The sequence below is a fragment of the Zootoca vivipara genome, chromosome 11 (genome assembly GCF_965207765.1).
Source record: "Zootoca vivipara chromosome 11, rZooViv2.hap1.1, whole genome shotgun sequence".
In the NCBI taxonomy this organism is placed as follows: domain Eukaryota; kingdom Metazoa; phylum Chordata; class Lepidosauria; order Squamata; family Lacertidae; genus Zootoca; species Zootoca vivipara.
In genome coordinates this window covers 49,535,478-49,560,081 of record NC_142594.1, presented here as the reverse complement: position 1 = coordinate 49,560,081, position 24,604 = coordinate 49,535,478, and the positions used below count along the sequence as shown (strand labels likewise).

General features: G+C 43.5%; 1 protein-coding gene across 1 annotated transcript in view; it reads right to left on the bottom strand.

Annotated features, from left to right (window-relative positions):
• Positions 1–11,841: 11,841 nt before the first annotated feature.
• The window catches only part of ACVR2B (activin A receptor type 2B), a 124,926-nt gene continuing 112,163 nt past the window's right edge, over positions 11,842–24,604 (bottom strand). The window contains exons 7-11 of the mRNA XM_035130394.3: positions 23,928–24,076; positions 18,710–18,824; positions 16,677–16,815; positions 15,672–15,802; positions 11,842–13,225 (exon numbers count right to left, since the gene is read on the bottom strand). Coding sequence (XP_034986285.1) covers positions 13,031–13,225; positions 15,672–15,802; positions 16,677–16,815; positions 18,710–18,824; positions 23,928–24,076 — 729 coding nt within the window. The 3' untranslated portion in view covers positions 11,842–13,030. The remainder of the gene's footprint in view (positions 13,226–15,671; positions 15,803–16,676; positions 16,816–18,709; positions 18,825–23,927; positions 24,077–24,604) is intronic.

Genomic DNA, 24,604 nt, shown 5'->3' with positions numbered 1-24,604 from the left:
AAGGTTCTTATAAAAATAATATTTACTAGTTTTCCAATTGAAATTGTCGTATGATCTCAACAATCAAGCAGAAACCACCCAAAATGGCATGAGATATGAAGTCTTTCTTCCTGTACCTGAGAGATTTGAAGCTGTTAAAAGGGACCAAATGGGGAAATCCTTTCGATTCCTAAGAGGCAGTGAGTTGAGGGAGGCCAGGGCCACATCTATACCATTCGTTTAAAGTGCCATGAAGCAGCTTTAAACACTCGTGGCTTCTTACCCCAAAGAATTCTGGGAGCTATAGTTTGAAAAGGGCGCTGAGAGTTGTTAGGAGACCCCCCCTGTTCCCCTCCCAGAGCTACAACTTCCTGAGCGGTTTAACCACCCATCCTTCTTGCCAGGAAACTGGGAATTGTAGCTTTGGGAGGGGAATGGGGGGGGTGTCTCCTAACAACTCTCAGTCCCCTTAACCACCTACAGTTCCCAGAATTCATGGGAGGAAGCCATGCCTGTTTAAAGCATCATAGCACTTCCAATGAACGGTGCGAATGTGGCCTAATGTTTCCTCCCCTCATTTTTGTCAAACTGCTCATCTTGCCCCTGCATTATGGTATATAAGCTTCCATGAACCACAGCTCGTTTCATCAAATTGATGTTGTGACGTCCTGAAATTCACAGCCATGGTGAATGGAGAGGAGAAGAACACTCCATCTCTTGCAATCCAGCAGATCTCCTCCTGCAGTCTCCAAAGCACCTTCCTTCAGTTATGGCCACGGCCTTGTCCATTGCTCACTGCCAGTATTTCACGTTCATTTCACCGATGAAAACAGGGACGTCCTGTGGTTCTCTTCATGACTTTCATGGCTGGTCTCGGGGAAAAAGTTGCCGACTCCGGACATCCCTGAAAGGTAAAGGCAAACAGGACAGTGTCCACCCAGACACCTCCACTGGTTTCTGTCTGCCTAGGGCATCCATTGACATCATTTCAATGCAAATGCAAACTCCACCAGCCTCTACCTAGGGACATTCACCCGCTGCCATTGGGTGCCTTCCCTCCTCTGTTTGGCTGCCTGTTAACAAACCAGGCTTCCAAACCAGTTTTCATCCATCTCGGCCAGCGTAGCCTCGCGGCATCCACTAGCCTGAATGCAAACTCTTCCGGCAACCATCCACCACCTGCAACCTTGCCAGGTCCATTGCCAGACGACCGCCTGCTTCAGAGCTGAATATCGGCTGCCTTGAAGTAGCGATCCCACCAGCAAGTAAATTTTGAACTTGCCTTCTCCTTGCTCCACAGCATTTCAGTACCGGGTGATCGCCTCCTCCTGCCTACCAGCTTGCCGCCACGGGGCAGGAGACCACTAGAGCGGAGTGCCACCGCTGCTGCCTATTTCTCTCTGGGGAGGGCAACTGCCTTGGCCAACATTTATACCCACTCAGCTGCCTTTTTTTTTTTGTAGCATCACAGTCAACACACAATGGTAGTGGCTGGGGAGGCATCACCATCACCCTCTCAGCCCTCACAATGGTGGGTGCAGCTCAGCAACCATTGGCTCCTTGGCCTATTACCAAGGAGATACATAGGCAAAATCAGGTGGAGAAGGAAGAGCAACTGAAGAGGGAATGCCATTTGCAGTAAACGGGACAAGAAGCCACGGGTCTTGAAAGCAGATGGGCTGGCACCACCCTTGACCTCCCCTCTAATATCTCTGTCGCTCTCAAGTCTCAAGGTGTTCCTTCCACCATCCTTGTTTTTAGATATGCAAGGTTTCTCTGGATGCTGAGGACAGCCTCCCGAGTCCAGTTCATCCACATCCTGCAGGAATCCACTTGTGTCCGGCTTTCCATGGGAGACCTTTAAATTGCTTGAGACTCTCCAGAAGTGGCTTCAGTTTCTTCCCAGTAACATGGAGCTTCTCGCTTCTCGTGAGCTTCAACATAATCTCTGCCAGATTTGATGATCAACTGAGTGGAAATCTACAGTGTTGACTCGCGGCTACTGATCGAGAAGCTCTTTCTCCAGTTGCATTAATTCTCTTTGGCTCTCCTGAATTGAGGATCAGCATTTCTTCATCCCAGCTTTTTTCTCCAAGGAGCTCGAGATGGTGTACGTTGCAGCAAAAACAATGAACACAGCTACCTTGCCTACCAGAGAAGAGACTAATGGAGCACACTTCTGGGTGGTGTTGCTTACGGCAAAGTTTAAGAATGTATGATCTAGAATAGCAGTTTGCAGACTGATCCAGGGGATCCTGAGAGACATCAGACATTGCCTGTGAGAGGATAGTAGATGCAATTGAAAGGCACTTTGTCTTTTTGGATCTGCCACCTCTACAGTGGCTTGTTGGTGAATTGGAGGCACTGCTGGTGTCCTCTCACCCTTGTTCCTGATGCAGAACTTCACTCACCTCTTCTTCCATGACAGAGGAAGTGCCATTTTGTGGTTTGCCTCAGGTGCCAAAATGTCTTCAGCTAGCCCTGCCAGCAGCCATAAGGCCCAACCAGTCTGGCAAGTGCTCTGCGTTAACAGTATGTGTACTCTGTAGAACATTTAAGAATTGTAGAGCCTTTTTGGCAGAAGAAGCAGGTTCAAATGCTTTGAATAAATAAAATCAGTGCTTTTTCTGGGGGGGATGCAGGGGTACACATACCCCTAAACATGTTGTGAATCTTAGTTTGGCCTCATGGAGGGGCAGTATTTCAATATGAGTAGGAAAATAAGAGTACCCCTAAACATTTTAAAGAAAAAAAAGCACTGAATAAAATAACCCACTGTGGCACAAAGGGGTCCCAAGGCAGATGCTCTGTGACTTCTCTTTAGAAAGGTCAATATGGAATGTTCTTTGGGTTCCTTCATCAGACTGAATGAGGATGAGGGGAAAGCTGGCATGGTGTGAAAGTCACAAAGTCTGCAGTTGTAATAGCTTAAAGTGGAGTCCTGGAGGAGACTTGCAAGCTAAGGAATGAATGAATGAATCATTCATTCCTTCATTCATTGAATTTATATACTGCCTTATACCTGGAGGTCTCTGGGCGGTTCACAGAATAAAATCGAAATATAAAACCACACAATACATAATCAAAATAAAAGCACCAACCCCATAACCACCCAGGTTATTGTCAGGCTGAAACCCTAATCCTAGTTATCGTACTTGGGAATAAGCTCCATAGATTTCAATGTGGCTTACTTCTGAGGAGCCATGGTCAGCAAATAGTCATGGCACATGCCCTGATTTTTTTGGGGGGGGGGATAGGGAAGTTGTCCCTACAAATCACCAACACAGAATATTTGTAATTTACTGTTTATTTTAATATACAAAAAAAGATAAATTTGAAATAGTTCTTTCTAGGTTTTTTTCCTCCTATTTGTTGGAGCGGAGCTGCTTCACACAGGGCAAAAATACTACATTCATACTGGTTTATTCGGGCACCCTGAACTTAGCTGAAGCAGCAATACCCAAACTTGGCAGATCTAATTTCAAACATGAGACTCGTTTCTAAAATACCACAGTAAAAAGGAACAAAGATCCATTGCAAATTTATGAATTATGATACAATGTTTCAAAACATTTCCATTTCATAACTGCATACAGTGGATGTCTTCTTTAGGCCATCTTACATATGTATATCTATATTTATATATATAATATATATAAAAAAATCAGCACAATCCAAAAGGGGTTACACCAATGAGCTCAACTCTCTGTATACTTTTTTGTGTTTGTTTGTGTGTGTGTGTGGATACTTTAATATAAATCTTGTTAAGTCAGTAGTACAAGCTATCTCTGGTCTACTTTTTTAAAAATTTTAAGCTACAAGAGTGAAATATAACCTACAACATTTACGTTTCACGTATCTTGGTATACAAACAGTACATTGGAATTTGAGCCAGGACCAATAGTCATTTTAATTATTTCACCATCTGGTAGAGCTTTCTGCATTTATCAATTTCCTAAACTAGTTACTTAATTCTCATTTCTGAAGTTTTCCAAGAATTCAAGTTGGAAATCTTGCAGGAATAGGTTACTGCAAACTCCTCTGCAGGCCTTCTATGTACAAGTTAAGTAACACAGCTTAATAAGACATAACTATTCATCATAAAACTGATACACACATCTCACTATGCTAGATTAGTTTTAGGACTTTTATTTCCTTGAATAAAGCATACCATTTAGAAGTAGTTGATAAAAGGAACAATGGTTTTTTTTAAAAAAGAAAGTGTATTTCATTTTTTGTGCCCCCTCCCTTCCGAATTTTGTTCTATCCTGTGATGTTTACTGTAAGCATCTAATGGTATAAACAATGCAGAAAGCTCTTTCCACAAGAACTGACAAACTGTACTTAAGTCAACTTTACAGTAGGAAATTCACCAAACTTAAGGACAAAATGTGACAAGTATTCACAGGTGAAAGACTGTAGGCTTCAGTTCCGATATTCAAATAGTGGTAGATTGGCAAGAGGAATGCCCTGGCTTTGTGCAAATGTAGGGGCATAGAACTGGAGACCGAGAAGCATGTTTTAAAATCCGCAGTAACCACCTTTTTGCGGTATCAAAGCATCACGATCTTGCTATATGACAAAACTTTTAACTTCATAGGAAGTTTTGGAGGGGACAGGTAGTTCAGTCTCCCCTTCCTCTGTAACCATTAAAAACTTCACAAATATTTTACACTGATAATTTCGAAAGGCATTGGCGGAGGCAAGAAAAAATTATCTCCAACCTGCCACGAATTTCAATTTTGATAGGAAGGTCTCTCTTATATTGGTAAAACAGCATGTGTTTCAATGACCAGGAATAAAAATTGTAAGACTGAACAGATTATTATTATTTTAAAAAACCCAAACTATTCCCCCTACCCCCCTCCTAAAAAACCAAGATCAGTGAAAATAATGCTATAGATTTCCATTCCAGAGAAAATTGTAGTGCTCTTATTTGGAGAAGATCAGTCTCTACTAAAGGGCTCAATATGGATCACCCCGTGCTCTGTCCAAGTTGTACCCCTTTGGAACTTTATGTGCAGGGTCATGATAACCGGTGGCACCTAGCCGCCATGCCTGATGTTCCAAGTAACTTTGACCAGATAACCAGGAAATATCTCCCAATAAAACACTGAACACAGTAGAAATCAAGGAAAGGAAGCACTTGTTCATAACGCCCTCTTGCTGTACATACATCCAACACAATTAGAGCTTGACACACAAAAAAAAGCCCTTTTGGTTTAACTGGGAGTGGGGAAAGGAACCACAAGCTTCTAAAATGAAATGTAAGCTGCAATCCTTAGGGATCCATTTCCATTTGTTTCCTTTCTGCATATAAATTATATAACGTATAACTTATTTAACACTCGTGTGTAGCATGGTTCCTTGTCTGCGCATGTTACAATCTTGCAGCACAAAGAAGATTCCGGAAATCAACACTGTTATAATGTGAAGTTTGAGGTAACTGGTTCTTGAAATACCTGGATCACAGATTGCATCCAGAAACAATGATTGGATAATGAAAAGCAGTTTCTCTTCCCCTTCTCTCTGTAACATCCTGATTTTTTTGGGGGGGGGGAGGAATTAAAAAGAACTTACAGCAGTTGCTTTGCATGAAAATAAATGAAGGCACAAAGAAATAGCTTTAGACTTCGGAAATGAAGAGCTAAAAATAATGTTTCCACAGTTGTGTCTTAATATAAAAGGAAGAACTCTGTCCAAAATCAGGCTTTTTAAATTAAAAGTTGTATGTGTGTGTGTAAGAAACAGAACATATTGAGCAGGTTTTTAAGACAATGAATTGGAAACTTTTTATGTGTGTAAATGACAGAATTATTGATCCTAAATTTGACTACGAAGTGGTGGGCCTATGATTCAAGTCTGGCAGCAGCCTGAGCACCAGAAGCATGTAAAAGGAGGCTTCTGAAAACACATTCACAATTTGTATTTTAGAACATGACACTCTGTGGTTTAAGCAGTTTGCTGAGCTGCAATAGGAAGTTCAGCACCATGAAGACTGCAAGGGGTAAGCCGTCAGTCATAAAAATGGCACATGAAACTCATTTTTCATCATGGTAATAGGCGACAGGAAAACCTTGTGTCGTCCCCTCCCTGCTGCTTTCCAAGCCAGCCAACAATCTGATGGAAAGGGATCATGTGACTGACCTTGCTGTGTGTGGGCTCTTTGCTAGCCAGATACTGGATTAGCTTCCAAGTTGCTCCGGGCCCTCAAAATAACCTAAGATTTTGAGCAAGGATATCAGTCTCACCCTGAAATTCCAAGCTTAAATAGAAGATGCTTGGTTCAACAACTTCAGGGATCCAAAGTCATGAAATCGACATCCTTGGAGTGAAAAACTCAGGGATATTCTATCTCAGCCATGTTGTCTAAGTATATTTCTCAATCTTTTGATTAAGAATTTGGAAGCACCTGGTGTGCACGTTCAACAATTCTTCCCTTCTCTTTTTAGGGTTAACCACTGTGTGTAGCATCAGTTAAGGCTAGGCAAGATTAGCTTTAAACTGGGTTTGCCAATAAGCTTTAAACCTTGGTTGCAAATTCTATTTTCAAGCTTACCATGGTTAGCGTTAACAAAACACTATACTATACTGAAAAGGGAAGGAACAATGGAATTTGTGGAGGAAATAAGTAGTTGGGGGCATATGTGCCTGTAGGGTGCCCTTGATCTCATAACCATGGTTACTAGTTTGTGAAGTGTTAACTTTGCATTGGGATGCTGAGGAAGCAAAAGGCATTTTAGCTCTTTTGAAACTCTTGTTAGTTCACCATCTGTTTACTATGGGAAACTTGGCAGTGCCCCATTACTACTGTCAAAAAGTGAAACAGAAAGCGCCTTTACATTGCCCATTGCTTTGGTTACAGAAAGCAAAAGGCTAACTTTTATAACCCAGAGAAATTTGATTTGCAAATATTAATCAGTGCATTTCAGCAAGATGGGAAGAACTACCTGGAGCCCATTGCCAAAGGAATGCTGACAGAACATCTCTTTACAGATCATATTGTCAATGTGGTACATATACCGGTAGTCACTATAAACAGAACTGTTGGCATGTTATGGAGCACAAATCTGATTTACTGTGGTTTTCATAAATGCTTAATAGATAAGGCCACACAAATTATCACAAAATGCATCAAAATGTATGTTTTCCATAAGGAATTTGTATGAAGGCTACTAAAATATTTTTGATGTAGTAGTGGTGGTAGAATCTTAAGGAGGCCATGAAAAAACAGTCAAAGTCTGGGGCTTTGTTTCTGTTTTCGCAAAAGGGATTATATACAAGAGGAATACATAGCGAAGTCCACAAAGTAAGTTGGCAATTCATGAATTCAGGCCACCTTTTCTCTAGCTAGTTTTAAATCTGGCTTCTTTTTTGCTGCGACTGCACAGGATTCTTGTTTTCCATTTTCCTTGCAGAAACATTGGGCAATATTCGACATTAGCCATACTCAAGAGCACACTACTGAAACAGACTTAAGTCCATTAATTTCATTGAGTCTACAGTACTCTGATTAATGTTGGGTGTCATCCATTATTTTTTTACAAAATAATTTGTGTTACGAAATAGTTTTTTTCAAACACAGTGCAGTTTTCATTCTTCAGGTGTGTATGTATGTATTCAAAGGTCACTTCCCTTCTATATAGACATTTAAAAATACAGTAGACAGCATATTGAAATAATCAAGAAGCGAAACTCAGTGCTGAACATCTGTTTGTTTCTTAACTCTAAAAACATTAGTAGGACAATACTGCAACAGCGTTATGATCGTGCTTTTATATTGCCTTTAGAAAATTTGGATTTCTCACCTTTATTAAAAGCCCACAGCACCTACTGCAGCATATTACAATTGCTACTACAGGCAGACAAATCACCAAGTGTTCTGCTATTCTAAACCAGAGAGAAGTACTTGTTTTGCTTTATAGCTGCCACTTTTGAAAAAAGACATCACTTTCATATTAACAAATTTCAAAAGGGAACAAAGTAAGCACAATTTTAATATTCTTAAATTAGCACAAACAAGTACTTATCAAGGAGTGACATTTAGAAGCCCAGCAGAATAGCTATGTTTTAAAATATAAGCACAGTTATGATTCCTTTAATGCATTGCGGGCTGATAATGCAGTGCTAATGCTGCAAAGATCTAGATTAGCGGCGAAAACAATCTTGCACAGGGTATTTTGATATTGGTTACTGAAGAATGAAGGCTGCACCATAATTAATTTAACCCCTGTAGGATTCCCCTCTGTGTGAAGTGGGAAGATTTAGGAAGCCGAATAAGGTCCAGTCTGCAATCCTATTCCCACTCACCAGGGAGTAAGCCCCAATGAACTTAATTCTTAGAAGACATGTATAGGATTGCACTGCAAGAATAGTCAATATTTCAGGAACCAAAGTAGTTTAGAATGACCACAAAGGGTTGATTTAATGTTCGCAGCAGGTTTGGACTTAAACCAAAATCGTATAGGGGAAGAATTTACTCTCATGTCCCAGTGGCGAACTACTTTATTGCTATATCAAGAAGCAGCTTTAAATCAGGTATACAGAGCCAGCTGAGGGCCGGGAAGACTTAAAAAATACTAGGGATTCTGTGAACCTTCATAGTGAAAGAAAGCTTTGATCAAACTAACTGAGAAAGCTCAATCATACTGATGCTAAAATATTTACTATCAGTTCATTAAGCACATGTATCAGACACAAACGCTGTTATATTGCCAGAGTGGTAGCTGATGTGCTAGGAACGAAGGACACAAGACCGGATGTTTGCGAGCAATAGGCATTTTTATAGCTGACCACAAAGTTTTGCTTAACCAGCCAGTGACAAAATGATCTGTAAGGAGCTGCAAGCAGAGAGATGCCATCAACAGGTATGAAGCGGTTAATTTTGGTCGGGGGAAAAAAAATTGTGCGTCCTGCAGTAAAACAAGTTTAATGCAACTGAGAGTGGGAGATGTGGACATACTTCTCCCTTCACATAAAGGGAAGGTTGAAGTTGTTGTCTAGTAGGCTATGAAACTCATATGGCACTTTCAATAAATACTTTAAAGCTTCTTAAAGAAACCAGAATTTTGTGTGTTTGCTTCTAAAGAAGAGAAAAGCAACTGCTGTAAACCAAGCCTGTTTTAGCTATTACATAAATAACGCTGCAAGAAAATTTAAAAAAAGGAAATCCAAAGCAGCAAAGTTCTTAACAATAATTAAAAGACAGCACATCTTTTTCTCCACCACCATTAACAACCTGGATCGTTAAATCTCACATTGAAGAAGATATATAGGTTCGAGGTGTATTTAAGCTTAATTGTTGTTATTTCACTTCATCCTCTCCGAAGCTTCTGCCGTTCCTCTTTACAACATCAATCACAAAGATAAAAGTTACTTTGGGTCTTTTACACAAATTGTTATGTTGTCCCAGTTTGAGCCTGTTTTACATGTGACCAAATTCAGCCGAACCAGTTCAAGGTTGGGACCTTCCGAGTGCTTAGCTCTCACCCTGCCTTCTTGGGGATAGCAAAAGGAAGGGGTTGTTGAAACACTGCACAAGCCACAATGCCTAGTGGGCCACACAAACTGTGCAGCCCTCTCCTCATTTTGCTCCACAAAGGAGAGCAAACTTAACATGGGTCTGGCTACTCCAATCTCTAGCTAGCACACTCTGTGTTCTGGATTTACAGAGCGAATCCCAAGTCAGGTTTGTGAATCAAGTAAGAGTAGTTAAATTCAATACAGAAACACAGTGAAAAAGCGTAAACGGGAAAAGGCTTTGCCTTAAAAAGTTACCTCTTGTAGTATTTCAGCCAATAAAACGATTCTCATGTTTTAACTATTAGTATTCAGAGTTAGGCTCAAACATGATAGCCTTTAAGAATCATGGGTGGGGGCAACCTAAACATCAAGGAGGGTGTCTGCATTCGTCACATACAGCCATCTCCTGTATTTTAAAAATTAAATAGGTGCACACTCCTCAACTCTGAATACATTTGATCCTTAAAAGTAAATCACACTGGTTTCAGTGGAGTTTACTTCCAAGTAACTAAAATTTAGAATCAATGTGAAAGATGCATGTTTAAGCACTGTTGAGTCTAAAACTGGTTTGGATGTTCAAAAGATGCAGAGGGAGAGGAAGAGGGAGTGACTGCTTCTTCTTCTCACTCTTCTGGACCTCGGTTGTTCCCCCAAGGCAAGGGGTGCAATGCCCAACCCCCAGCAATGGAAATGCATTACCCCCCCCCCCGAATTGCACCTGGAAACATAGAGACACTTGCTCTTTCCTATGCAATGTCAAAAGCAACTCTGTACTGTTTTTATGGGGGATGGGGAAGCGCAATCCTTTGCAGGACACCTGCCTCATCAAATCCATCCAGTAGCAAGCCTACAATTTTTATTTTTATTTTATTTTATTTTTTGGAATAGTCTTAACTATAGGTAGTGAAACTGCCTTGGCAGAAATGGGCTGGGAATGAATAGCCCACAAGAACATATTTAAAGGTAATTTTTTAATACTATTATCGTCCTGTGAGTGTAAATAAAACAACTTTCTTTTGCAGATTGATGTTGTAGCCAGAGGAAAAAGTTAAAATTTCATGAGAACAAAACGAAAAGATGCACTGATCTTTCACTAAAAGAGCTTGTGCTCCCCTCCCACTGCCCTCCAAAAAGAAAGAGAATGGAAACAGCCTTTGCAAAGAACAGTGAATAATGCCCAGAAACCTTTTTATAGGCAGTTATTCTAAAACCGTTTACACTTATTTACAATGGTGCTCTATAAAAAAAAAATGGTAGCACTTCCTAAAATATTTTGGAACTTTTTTTTTTACTTTTTTTTACTTTTTTTTTTAAAACTCCCTCGTCGTAAAAGCCAACTTACATTAAAATATACATACTACAAGACAACACAACTAACAAAATATATAATAAAACTCATACAAGTAGAAAATTCTGAGGTATTTCTGGTTTGAGGTGATCTGTGGTCGTGAAGTTTTTTCAAAACTTTTTTTTTTCAGTTTAAACCTCGGAAGCCACGTAATGCGTTATGTGTGTTCGATTTTTTTCTTTTCTTTTAAAAAATCATTTGCATGGTTTGCAAGTTAAAAAAATATTTAAATGTTGAATCAGCAGCATTAGAAACATTCACTGATTAGAGCGAGTTTATGGCATAAATAGAATCGACTGTATTGAAAATACGCACCGCTGTTAAGATGAAAGAGTTGGGTGACAGAGAGTTCAGAGAACGAAGAAGTTGTCAACCAACTACGAACCTTGGCCTGGGTGTGACAGGCCCCAATGGGACAATGGAACTTACTTCCAAACAATGTCTACCAATATGCTTAGGATCGGGGCTGAGAAAGTACAAATGCACAAAGTGGTTTAAGTGCCATGGCTTCCATTAAAGAAGACTGGGAAATTTAAGTGTTGGGAGGCATTAATGCTTAAAATAAAATAGAAGCCCACAGAACCACATGCCCTGCCCCGACAATTTCATTGGAGATACCAAAAGAAGCTAAAAAGATTTGGAATGGGTTTTAATCTGTCACACAGATGTGTTCCAAGACACGAGCAGACACCATGGTTATCTCCACATATCCAACCATCCCTGACCACTGGCTAAGCCAGCTAAGGGGCTGGGGGGGCACCACATTAGCCAACCCCCCCGAATTAAGCACATTTGGGTGCATCAGGATATAACGGCTGAAATCCAGAACCTTTAAGAATTTCACTAGCCATGGTTCTCAAGCACATTCACTTGGAAGTAAGCCCTACTGCTCACTGGGACTTCTAAGGAAATCAGTTTCCGATCACAACCTTCTGCATTACACGCCAAGAACTGGTTGCAGGCATTAACGGACTTCTTTTTTAGCTTACATGTTTTGTTTTCCCTTGTATTTTTATTTGAAAACGGACTTTTAGAAACTCCAAATATTGCCCCAATCAGACGCCACATGGGAAATTTGCCCAACGCAGCGATTCAGCCCCAAGACCGCGTTCTCTGAACTTTTTTTTATTTTTATTTTAATAGGGGTTTTCTTTTTCTTTTCTTTAAATACCACAGAAGCCTGAGATAATGAAAGAAAACTAATTCCGCCGGCGATTCGCTGTGACCCAACTTTCTCCGTGCTCCACAGCGGTTTTTAATACTCTTGCCTCAAAACTTGCCCCTTCCTCTCATGAACTGTTTACCTGAGAAGTAGCTCCCTAAGCAGGTGTTTCTCCAAAATGCTGCCCGAGTTCAACGTCTCTCTCTCTTCTCTCCCGAGTCCCAATACTAAACTTTCCCCTTTCGATTCTACACCGTCAAAGAGTCAACCTTCTTCTTCTTCTCGGCTCCTCTCCAACTCCCCGCCACCCCCCCTCAACCCCCACATTACGGCGACACCCGTTACACCCGTAAAAGACACGTCTGCTTTTTTTTCTTCCTTCTTTTTTTTTCTTTTTTAAGCTCACTGTCAAAAATAGAAAAGGAACAGCAGAAAAAGAAAAAGTTGCGGGGTGTGAGAGTCTTGTTATGAGGTGTGATCTTATGTAACAGTCTTTTTAAGCTTGCAGCATGTCCTTGCAGATGGGTTTGCTTGGCATCACCGATGCCTCGCATAGAAAAAACAGACCGGACAAAAGAGAAAACCCAGAAAACAGGAATTATTTTTTCTTTTTTTTAAAAAAAAAGGAAAACAAAGCGAGTCCATTGAGGTCTTGAGGTACCTGCACCTTTATCTGCATTCATTAGTCGGCACTCGAATGCTTGCTGAGATGTCCTCTTTTTCTCTCCCCCCCCCCTCGTTTTAATACAGTAGAGCAATGTGCTGGTAAAATTGATCCAGTCAAAATAATAATAATAAAAACATCAACGACAATAATAATAACAATAATAATAATAACAATAAAAAGTCAAGATTAAAATAGCAGCTGCATTCATGTGTGTGTGTGTGTGTGTGTGTGTGTGTGTGTGTGTGTGTGTGTTGGATTGTGGTTTAACTTCTTTCTTTTTTAAAAAATCCAGTGAGTCTGGAAAGACCACCAAAAAAAAGAAAAGAAAAAAACAAAAACCGCGAACCAGGGTTTAGATACTTGACTCTTTGGGCAACAAGTCCACGTTGGTGACGGAGGTCACAATGGAAACGAGGCAGTCCGAGGTAGTGCCGTTGACTGATTTGCGTATCTGAGAAATCCGCTCCTCCACGCAACCTGCCGAGAGCCGTGCCTCTGCGTCGTGGTCCCAGCATTCTTCTATCGTGACACAAAGCTGTGCCAAACCCTGGATACAGAGGGTAAGAGGACAGGGGTGTTTAGCTCATAGGACACCGAGGGTGGAAGTCAGGAATGGCATTAAGCATAGAATCCCACTTTCCCTTCCCACCATGACTGACCCCCGCCTGGCCGCTACTAGCTGCTGCTTCCTCAAGCTGGGATAAAACTGGCTTATGTGTTTATTCTTTGTGTTTACGAAAGGCGAACCATATCACACTTTTTATATTGCAATTTACTCATTTCGGAACATTGATCGCCCACTTAACTATTGAAGGAAAACCTCTAAGTGGTGGGCAACATGTAAAAGAACAATACCAAACTATTATGAGTCAAATTTGTGGAGTCCGGCTTCAACGATTGGATTCAGTCGTAAAGAAAAGCCAGAGTGGATAGGTAAAGGTAAAGGGCCCCTGACCATCAGGTCCAGTCGTGTCCGACTCTGGGGTTGCAGCGCTCATCTTGCTCTATAGGCCGAGGGAGCCGGCGTTTGTCCGCAGACAGCTTCCAGGTCATGTGGCCAGCATGACAAAGCTGCTTCTGGCGAACCAGAGCAGCGCACGGAAACGCCGTTTACCTTCCCGTTGGAGCGGGAACACTTTGATGTGCTTTCGAACTGCTAGGTTGGCAGGAGCTGGGACCGAGCAACGGGAGCTCACCCCGTCACAGGGATTCGAACCGCCGACCTTCTGATCGGCAAGCCCTAGACTCTGTGGTTTAACCCACAGCGCCACCTGGGTCCCAGAGTGGATAAAGAGATGTCTAAAAACAGACAAGAGGGGCATCCTTTGCAGCAGAGGAAAAACAGCATCCTGAAGTGCCCTGAAAGAAAAGGCCCGAACCCAAGTCATCTCCAAACAACAGCCCATGGTGCAAGAAGCCCCAGCCATCTTGGCCAACAGTCAGGAATAATGGGAGTTGTAGTCTAAGACACCTGGAAGGTACTCTGTAGTGCTGCCAATAAGGTGGACGATTGAAGTGATCTAATAGATCTAAATACAGAGGCAGTATTTCGGGTAAACTGGCCAGGAGTAGTCAAAGGCACTGCCATGTTGGCAGGGCTAACTTCTTGTCTTCCCGGTCCAATCTGTAGTCAAAAGAACTGACAGCTCAGACACAGGCTTACTGCTTCAAGATCGAGGCCTTTGTGGCATGTTCTACAGATACTATTTTTTTCAACCAACACAATCTACCAGCCTGGGGAATTCATTTCATTAGTTCAACTCTCTTTTATTTTCCTTATGTCTAAATGGATGCCCAGAAGTGTTCTAAGGAACTGCATCCATATATTAATTGGAGCAAAACCCAGAAATGGTTTTAAAACAACTGCAACAGCAGCAGCAGCAGCAGTAACAACAACAACAACAACAACAACATAAAGCAGGTTTCCTGGGTCTACACAAAATCAACTCCTCAGAAAAACTGGTCACTTAGACCAAAACTCAAAGAACTTTCTATGTAGACAGGGGCTTGAGAATGCCTCTCCCTGACCCAAACGATTGGACCTGATTTTACACCTCTGAATCCTCTGAATTTCTGTTTCATTCACTTTCATGGTGTTTCTTTCATAAATGTTCTTATCCGTGTTTGTTTCTATATTATTTTTAAAATGTTAAATGCTATAAAGGTGCTTTTAAACAGATAATAAGATACATAAAAGCTGAGGAGAGAGAGAGAGGGCTGTGTGTGTCTGTGTATAGAAAAACAGGCCTGCCACTCACATCACATTACACCGCAATCTGCTTTTGAAAGTCCCCTCCGATTAGAACATAAATGAACAAAGAAAGCTGACGTAAAAAGAAAACACTGATCCAAATCTCGGCACAGTGCTTGGAACTAGTTCAAGGTTCCTCGAATTCAAGCCACATTATAATTTGAAATAGGGTTTCTTCTTTTAAATCCAACTAGAGAAACCAGGATGACCTGCTAATCTCCCTTTCTCTTCTCCTTGCTCCTCTCACTGCACTCAGAACCACTGCAAATCCAGGCAATGCTAATAGTATGTAATGCTGATATGAATACTAAAGGTAAAGGGCCCCTGGATGGTTAAGTCCAGTCAAAGGTGACTATGGGGTTGCGTCGCTCATTTCGCTTTCAGACCAAGGGTGCCGCCGTTTGTTCACAGACAGCTTTCCGGGTCATGGGGCCAGCAGGACTAAACCGCTTCTGGCACAACAGAACACCGTGACAGAAACCAGAGCGCATGGAAACGCCGTTTACCTTCCCATCACCTGGTGTGCTTTCCAACTGCTAGATTGACAGTACTAATACTACCACTACCGGTAGTAATAATAAACCCCACCAAATTTTAACCTAGAGGGTTTTGTCTTTTTTTAATGCTGCAAGTCAAAGACTTGTGGTTGACTTGAATGGGGCTTCCTGCTCTACAGCGCGGTACTTTTTTAACCAAGTTGCTAGAGAAGGGATTTAAACAGTATTAATGAGAAAGGACGTACAGGGTGTTTAAGCCAGTGATCCTTGAATGCAGGGCGTATCTTCTTGTGAACCACCACTTCTTGCAAGTCCTCGAGTGATGGATGTTGACCGATCTCCTCTTCGAAAGGCAGCACGTACTCATCTACTGGACCTGAGTTTGAATAGGAAGGAGAACATCATTACATGGCAGAGATCCTTGGGAAAGATAGAAAGCTCTAATTCAGGGTGACCTATGGTTGTGTACACTATCAGCTTAAAACAGAGCTGAGTTGTTTACTTTTTCTCAGTTTGGATCAAAGCTGGGGGGTTGGGGTTTTTTGGGGGGGGGAACCACATCAAAACATAATATTTCATAAGAAGTAACAGGATAGATACAGGATGAATATGGATTATGGCTAACGTCATGGAAGTGAGTAAGGAGGAGCATGTATACTGCCTATGTCTCCACAACACCAGAAAGTGGCAAAGATCACATTTCACACTTACATGCAGGTCCCACTATCAGAACTCTAGTTCTCCAAAATCTGTTACCCAAATAATTATGCCCAAACTTCAGTACATGAATGGCTGGCTCAGATCTCCAAACAGCCAGAGTTTGCCCACTTCCTTACTTGTTTTGCTGGTAAAGGTAAAGGGACCCCTGACCATTAGGTCCAATCGTGACCGACTCTGGGGTTGCAGCGCTCATCTCGCTTTACTGGCCGAGGGAGCCAGCATATAGCTTCCAGGTCATGTGGCCAGCATGACTAAGCCACTTCTGGCAAACCAGAGCAACGCACGGAAACGCCGTTTACCTTCCCGCCGGAGCGGTACCTATTTATCTACCTATATTTACTATTTCGTAAGAGTTTATATACTGCTTGATTGTTGGGGTGGAAACCTTAAAAGCGGTGAGGTGACTATGGGGGTCCCCACTCTGCTGGCAACATCCCAGGTGGGCAAAGGCACTCACAGAATTTCCTGGAAACCAAAGACAGTGGGAGTAACCCTAAAGTTGTATACACAATAGAGACCTTGATACTCACCATCAGCTGCTTTGCACCTGGAGACCAACTCCCACAAGACTAGCCCCATGGCATACATGTCTATTCTGAGGAAGGCGTCTCTCTGGAAGTTTATTGCTCCCTCTAACACCTCGGGAGCCATGTATCTTCTTGTTCCCACCTGAGTCAGAAAGAGGAATCAGCCGCTGGGACCGAAGGGTGGCAAATACAGAACCCCCATCCTTAACTGCAGGTATTTTTCTTCTTTAATTTACACCATACTTTTCCGTCTAGAAGGTGCCCCCTATTTTGGACGACTCAAATTTCAGAAAATGCAGAGGGGGAGATTACACAGGGTTGTTGAGCTTTTGGGAGGGGGGGGAAGATTGCTGTAAATCACTCACACGTCACAAAATCCGCCTCCTGTTTGTCCCCTTGCCGGCGGAAGCTGCCGATCGCCCGCCCAATTGCCGCAGCGTCAGCCAATCAACACCACCCATTGACGCAGCAACCAATCACACGCACAACAGACGCAGCAGCAACCCAAGCAAATGCCCACCCTATTCACTACCCATGTATAAGACAACACCAATTTTTTAGCATGATTTTTCAAGAAAAAAATATAGTCTTATACACGGAAAAGTAAGGTAGTCATCATTTGCAGAAGTAGGTGGAGGAGCAAGACTTTCCCATACCCTATGTAGGGCAGGTAGGGCTTCCCTCCCCCTGCCAACTTGAGTGCCATTAAGGTCATGAATCTGGCCATAAAGCATTCTCCACATTCAACGCTGCAGGGAATTCAGTGGGGTGTGTGTGGATGTGTGTGTTTGTGGACGTATCAGTACAGAGCTGAATGGTGGGGTTGTGCCCCCTCCATCTGCCCATCCCAAACAAAGAACTGTTGAATGGTCGAAGCGTATCCTGCAACATCCAATGTCAGCTTCTAGTCTGTGCAATTCTCTAGCTGTATTTTGACTGGGCTGGTCGCTGGGATGAGCCACCGAGAGCTCTTAGCATCTGCAGCAGAATCAGGCGGAAAGAGTGGCCCGCACTACGCCAGCCAGTTTCGAATGTTTCGCCACATTAAAGAACGTGCTAGCAAAACAACAAACACTTCACAGAGAAAGGTCCCAGGGTAACCCACTCACTGCTGTGCCTGGTATTCTCCTTGCAGGGAGTTGGATTCTTGAATATATTATAATACAGTGGTGCCTCGCTAGACGAATTTAATTCGTTCCACGGGTCTTTTCTTATAACGAAAAATTCGTCTAGCGAATCCCATAGGAATGCATTGAATTTTTTTTAAAAAAAATTTGCCCATAGGAACGCATTAATTGAATTTCAATGCATTCCTATGGGAAACCGCGATTCGCTAGACGAATTTTTCGTAAAACGAATTCGTCTAGCGAGGCAACCTCCGCTCGAAAAATCCTTTCGTTAAGCGAAAATTTCATTAAGCAGGGCATTCGTTAAGCGAGGCACCACTGTAATATAATCACACACACACACACACACACACATTTTTTGTGATTATACTCACTGCTACTGAGTGCTATCACCACTACTATTTCCTTTGCTGATCATGGCAGTCATTTGGTGTTGGCACCCATGGCACTTTTGTCAAGATGTGAGTACTGGCATCTCTCTCTCCTTTGATCCACCCCCACCCCACCCCCACACCGGATCTACAGGTGAATAATAAATTTTTAAAAATAAAATAATTGGAAGCATTCAAAAAATTGAAGCGCCAGTGGTTGAATAAAGTGGCAGAGGCCCATTCTGCCAATTGAGGACTTTACCACCTGATTCTGCTGCATGCGTAGTCCAGGGACTCTGCTGGACAGCACAGGTGGATTCCGAGAACAATGATGTGATCGCATGGAAATGTGGTTTTCCCAACAGTCAAGCCATAGTGAAGGTGACAACTAAGTGTGCCCATTTGTCTGACAACGACTACATCTTGTCCCCAAAAATGGTATAATTTCTTGACCCAAGGAAATGCTGTTGCATGCACTAAGAGGTGTTGCTAAGGGGGTTAGCGGAAGCAGACACTTTTGCTAAGCCGCAGGTCTTACCTGTCCGTGGGTGTCTCCTGGAGGTTTCCCAGGTTCAAACCGTACAGCCAACCCAAAGTCTGCAAGCACGGCTGTCAAGTCATTCTTCAGCAATACGTTTTTGCTCTTGAAGTCCCTGCAAAAAAAGGGGGAAGGATAATAATAATATTAATAATAATAATAATAATTTATTATTTATACCCCGCCCATCTGGCCGGGCCTCCCCAGCCACTCTGGGCGGCTTCCAACAGAAATATTAAAATATAATAATTTATTAAACATTAAAAGCTTCCCTAAACAGGGCTGCCTTCAGATGTCCTCTAAAAGTCTGGTAGTTGTTTTTCTCTTTGACATCTGGTGGGAGGGCGTTCCACAGGGCGGGTGCCACTACCGAGAAGGCCCTCTGCCTGGTTCCCTGTAACTTGGCTTCTCGCAGTGAGGGAACTGCCAGAAGGCCCTCGGCGCTGGAACTCAGTGTCCGGGCAGAACGATGGGAGTGGAGACGCTCCTTCAGGTATGCTGGACCGAGGCCGTTTAGGGCTTTAAATGTCAGCACCATCACTTTGAATTGTGCTCGGAAACATACTGGGAGCCAACGCAGGGCATGTAGGATAGAGAAGGGAAGTAAGGTCACAGATACCATCGCTCTGAAATAGGCAGTTCCAGGTGAAATATTGACTCGTCCATAGCCTATGTGAGTTCCGCTACGGATGTGAGCATGAGAAGTGGGTTTGATCTTGTTCTTTTCATTATCGGAAAGACCAGGAAGTAAAATAAGGCCAACCTGGAGACCAGCTCATCCTACACTGCCACCGGGGGGGGGGGCTGCCCAGTTGATACAGGCCCCCCTGACAGGGCCTTTTCAGTGGTGGCTCCCCAGAGGTGGAATGCCCTGTCTCGGAGTTTCATCCGTCTCCATCATCAACCTTCAGGAGGAATTTGAAAACATTCCCGTTTACCCAAGGATTTGGGGACTGAGTTATTCTGTTCCAGGCAACCATAATATTGTTAGATGGAAGAGTGTCTTTAACTGCTTTAAGACTAACTGTTTTTAGATGTTTTTAATTGTAACTTTTTAAAAACAACAACAACAACTGTTGTCTGTTGTGCATGCACTCAAAAGCTTATACCAAGAACAAACTTAGTTGGTCTCTAAGGTGCTACTGGACAATTTTTTTATTCTTTTATATATTTGTTTTGGAACGTTTGCTTTGTTATTGTATTGTATTATATGTTTGAGGAGGGAGGGAGGGATAGAAATTCAATAAATAAACAAAGACACGATAAGCTTCCAACACCCTTTGCTGTTTTTACGCCATCTAGACTCCTCAGCCAGGCCTTTTCCGGAGAGCTGAGTTAGGTGCTGTAACCGTAGCTGTTGCCCTGGTTCCCTCACTTTTTGTCCTTACCTACCCTGTAAGTTCAAAAGCCCTGGCGATTAAGTCATTCCTGAACTTTCTAACATTTTCAGCGTGGCGTGGGTTAAGAAGAAGGGATGTGGGTGAATATAATTAAATTACAGCCCTTAGGCAGCAGATGGCAAGCCCATGTGTGTTTGGCATTATAATTCTCCTGCCATCAATTCAATTCACTGTGGTAACCCTGCCGGTCGGATCGCGGGACAACCGCGGGGCCCAGCGACATAATTAATGAGGGCAGAGACAATTGTTTTCTGAAATCTCCTGTCAGAATACGTTACGGAGAGAGACACCACAGCAGAGAGAGGAGGAGAGTTCAGTGAGTTCCCAGGGTACAGAATACCCTGCAGGGGAACGGCATCCTCTCGCAATTCTCTATTCTTCTGAGAGAAAGATCTCCCTCACATCCTAAACATTGGAGGTATGATACAACTGGCACCACAGATTCCAGTGGCCCAGCTGGAGGGAAAAGACGTGGCACTGAAATTGGCGAGAAATATTTTGACAGAATGTTATTTATTCTACAGGGGCACCAACTGTTGTCTTCTGCATCAACAGCATCTGGGCCGGCCCTATGGGCAGGCTGGGTGGCGCAGGGCACTTGCCTGCCTGCCCGCCGTGCCCGCCCAGCACTGGCCGCGCAGCTCCGCCCGCCCGCCGCACTGGGAAACGGGGCAGGGCGGGGGCGCCGGAGGGATCCGTCGCACCATGGTGCCAAATATACTTAAGACGGCCCTGAACAGCATGGTCAAGAGAGATGGGTATTGTGGTCTAACAACATCTGGAGGTTGTGTTGTTGTTTTTATCATCATCATCATCATCATCATCATCTCAGGGCTGTTCACAACATAAAATGAATGGGCCTAATTAAGTCATGTGCATTCATTTCAACAGGTCTCCCCCGAGTGAAGCTTCAGCTGAATGCCTTCCCCGTTTTAAGAAAGTAAAACGGACAAAACGTCTGGAACAAAAAAGCCACTGATGACAACAATTGATGCTTCTCTTTCATTTGTTTAGGATTAAACAAAACAACTTTTGTTTAATACTAGGACAAAACGCCCAGGTAACCTTCATGAGGGGTGACCAGTGCGTTGCCATCTCAGAAATCCCCCAGCTTCTCTGGCCAGCTTTGATAAAGGAAAATGCAATAATCTCAGTGGCTGAACACATGCAGAATGACTCCAGCTTTGATACCCAGCAAGCAGGACAGGGAAACCCTCAGGAACTGCTGCCAGGAGATGGGCCAATGGCTTGGCTTTGTCTATGACAACTTCCTGTGTTCCTAGAGCTGCCCTTGAGGCACGTGAGCACCAATGCAATGTGTGAAAGGCTATGAATAAGGTAAGAGTTAATTGCATGGCAGAATAAGACACCTGGCCTAGCCAGATGGGTCTGCTAGAAATTGTTCCGGGTAACCCCGACCCCCATCTCCAAAAGACATCATGTCCCAATGAACTTTTAAAGCGATTGCTAATTGTGAATGGAAGCCGCTTGCTTTTGTTTAGGGGCAATAACAGAAAGCGGCGGTGGAAGGGGGAGAACGTTAGAGGAAGGAAGGAAGGAAGGAAGGAAGGAAGGAAGGAAGGAAGGAAGGAAGGAAGGAAGGAAGGAAGGAAGGAAGGAAGGAAGGAAGGAAGGAAGGAAGGAAGGAAGGAAGGAAGGAAGGACACCCCAGTATGGATTCAAAGAGGGGGCAGTTGCTTACGAAAACGGAAACCTCCTCCTCCTGCACTGCAGGGGGTTAGACTAATTGACTCTGGGAGTCCCTTCCAACTCTACAATTCTATGAAATCAAATTCTGTTACCTTGCTGGCAATTTAAGTGTGTGCAATATAAAGTGCCGTCAGGGGGCAGTGCAGCACTTAGAAAGCTAGGACAATAGTTTCCAGACTTTCTCCCGTCAAGGAATCCTTTCTGCATGGACATTATCCCTACCGGTATATATCTTCCATGAAAGCACTGCACACATACCGCCACCAACCATATCAACTGACAGTGCAAGCCATCTTCCACAGAGCTCCTCTGGCATTGCAGGTACCCTAACAGAGGAACCTCCGAGAAGCTTCCACACAGTCTGAAAGCCTCTGAACTGAGGCCATGCCAAACGGGGCTGGCGCTGATTTGGATTTTCATATTTTCAGCTGTGTTAAGTCTCCTGCAGTGGCCCTGACAGGAAGACTTGAGGCTCCTGAATGTTATTGCAGCATAAGCTTCTGTGGTCCAGATTCTACATGATCTGGACCCCTGGAGACTGAATGTGGACCCTCCACGCCTCATTATCCGGCCCTCAGAACTCTCCCACCAGGCCACCTTCCTCACTGGCCCGACTTGGCACGCCAAGTATCTTTGCCTGGCTGGATTGGCCCTTCGAGATCTGATGGAAGATAGAGGGGGCACGTAGGAACTGTTGACCAGAGCTAAAAATTGCATTTTCTGTTCTGCCCACTTTTGTTTATAGCTCTGCCCAGGGCTGGGATGTGGCCCTCGGAAGCTTGCCCAGAAGGTAATTTGGCCCTTGGAGTGAAAAAGATCCCCCATCCCTGACCATTATCAACTGATGAAGTAGATTCTTGGGCGCAAAAGCTCTTATGCCTTAGCCCAATGACACTGGACGGCCCATCACTGGCTACTCCTCAATGGAGTGTGTGTGTGTGTGTGTATGTGTATGTGTGTGTGTGACCATCTCTCCACCTAACTCACCTCACGGGGCTGTTGTGAGGATAAAATGAGATACCTCCATTTTATCCTGAGCTCCATGGAGGAAGGAGATGCAACACGATCAGTGAGCAAATGAACATTTCGAATCCTTGCTGTGCACCCTTATCATTCCCCTCTCTTGTCCGCTAAGAATTTCACTGTGCTTGAACACCTAGGTGGGTTCACACATGTAAGTAAAATGAGACTGGCCTGGTCACACACTGAGAGTTGTGTCTCTTTTCTTTGTGCTGTAGGTCACAGGGCTTGCTGGATAGAAGTGCTTCTCTCTCTCTCTCTCTCTCTCTCTCTCTCTCTCTCTCTCTCTCTCTCTCTCTCTCTCAACACACACAACTCTTTCTCCCTCTCCCTCCCTCCCCCCCTCTCTCTGCTTCAGAACTGAGAGCGGCTCCTTCCCACACAAACAAGTTAATAAGACTTGAGCAAAACGTCTTCCTTGACCTGACAATGTATTATGAGGGCACGCTCCTTATATAAAGCACCGCATAACACTGTCCTGATGCCTGAGGTTAATAATGACAACAAAAACAGGCCCCACGTTTGCTAAGAGACAGAAACTTGTTCAAAGTAGGGGAAAGAACTTGAACCAGGGTCTTCTTGAATCCGAAGACGGCTCTCTATTCACCGGCACTACAATGACTCATTTATTCCCTCTGCGCAGGCGGCGGCGGGGGGGGGGGGTGTTGCATTTGTTAGATGGCAACCCATTCTCTTCCCATTGCTCTCCCTCCCAGAACGTCTTCCATCATTGCAGCTTATGAAACAGGCACAATGTTATACTTACCATTGCTTGGTCCCGAGGAGCATAACCTGGTAGGGAAATTTGTATAAACCAGACTTTCCCAACCTGGTGCCCTCCAGCATTTTTTTTTTTGGGGGGGGGGGTTGTTAAAAATGGTACAGCCGTGTTGGTTGAGACTGATGGAAACTGTATTAAAAATCAGCAAGGGGGCATAAGATTGAGGAAGAAGGCTCCCCTTCAGACTGGTGCTGTATTGCAGATGAACACAGCTGAAACAGGGGACCTTCTGCATACAAAGTACACACCTTTTGATTTGTGGCACAATTGCCTACATTAAAAAAACAAACAAACAAACCTCACGTACCTGTGTGCTATAGCAGGTTTGTGGCCTTCTCCTTTACACCAAGGGACATCTTCATGCAGGTAAGAGAGTCCGCGAGCCATGGTTTCTGCTATATGACAGAGCTCGTTCCAGCTGACAATGTTCCCTTTCAGGTAGTCGGTCAAAGAGCCCTGGAAGAATCAGAACACGATGTGTAGAAAAGGATTCCCTTCCCCACCCCCACCCCGGCCGCTCAAAGACCCTTATTGCAACTAGATGGTTATGAGGGGCATTCAGTTCATAATATTTATTTATTTAAACAATTTGCCGTTATTCAGAGACAATGGAGTGTGCCTGCCGGGGTGAAGTCAAACCCGCTGGAGAATCACAGCGCCTGCTGTGGCTGCAAAAACCAGTAACTGCTGCTGCTACTTCCCATGTGTGTGTTTTTGTTTTTGCTGTGTTAGCAGCATCGAAGTGACCTCTCTGGGGTGCAAGTCTGGGCAGGATGGATGGAGGTCCTGGACTGCCCAGGCGACAAGGCCTCCTTCTTGGCCTCTTAAACAATTGCTTAGCTACAACAGTCACTACAGTGGTTTGCAAGAATACAATACCAAAGAAAAAGTCAAAGCTATAAAACCAGTCTTCAATTAAAATGCCAGCTGGAATTTTAAAAAAAAAGTCTTTAGTAGGTGCTGGAAATTCAGTAGGGAAGAGGG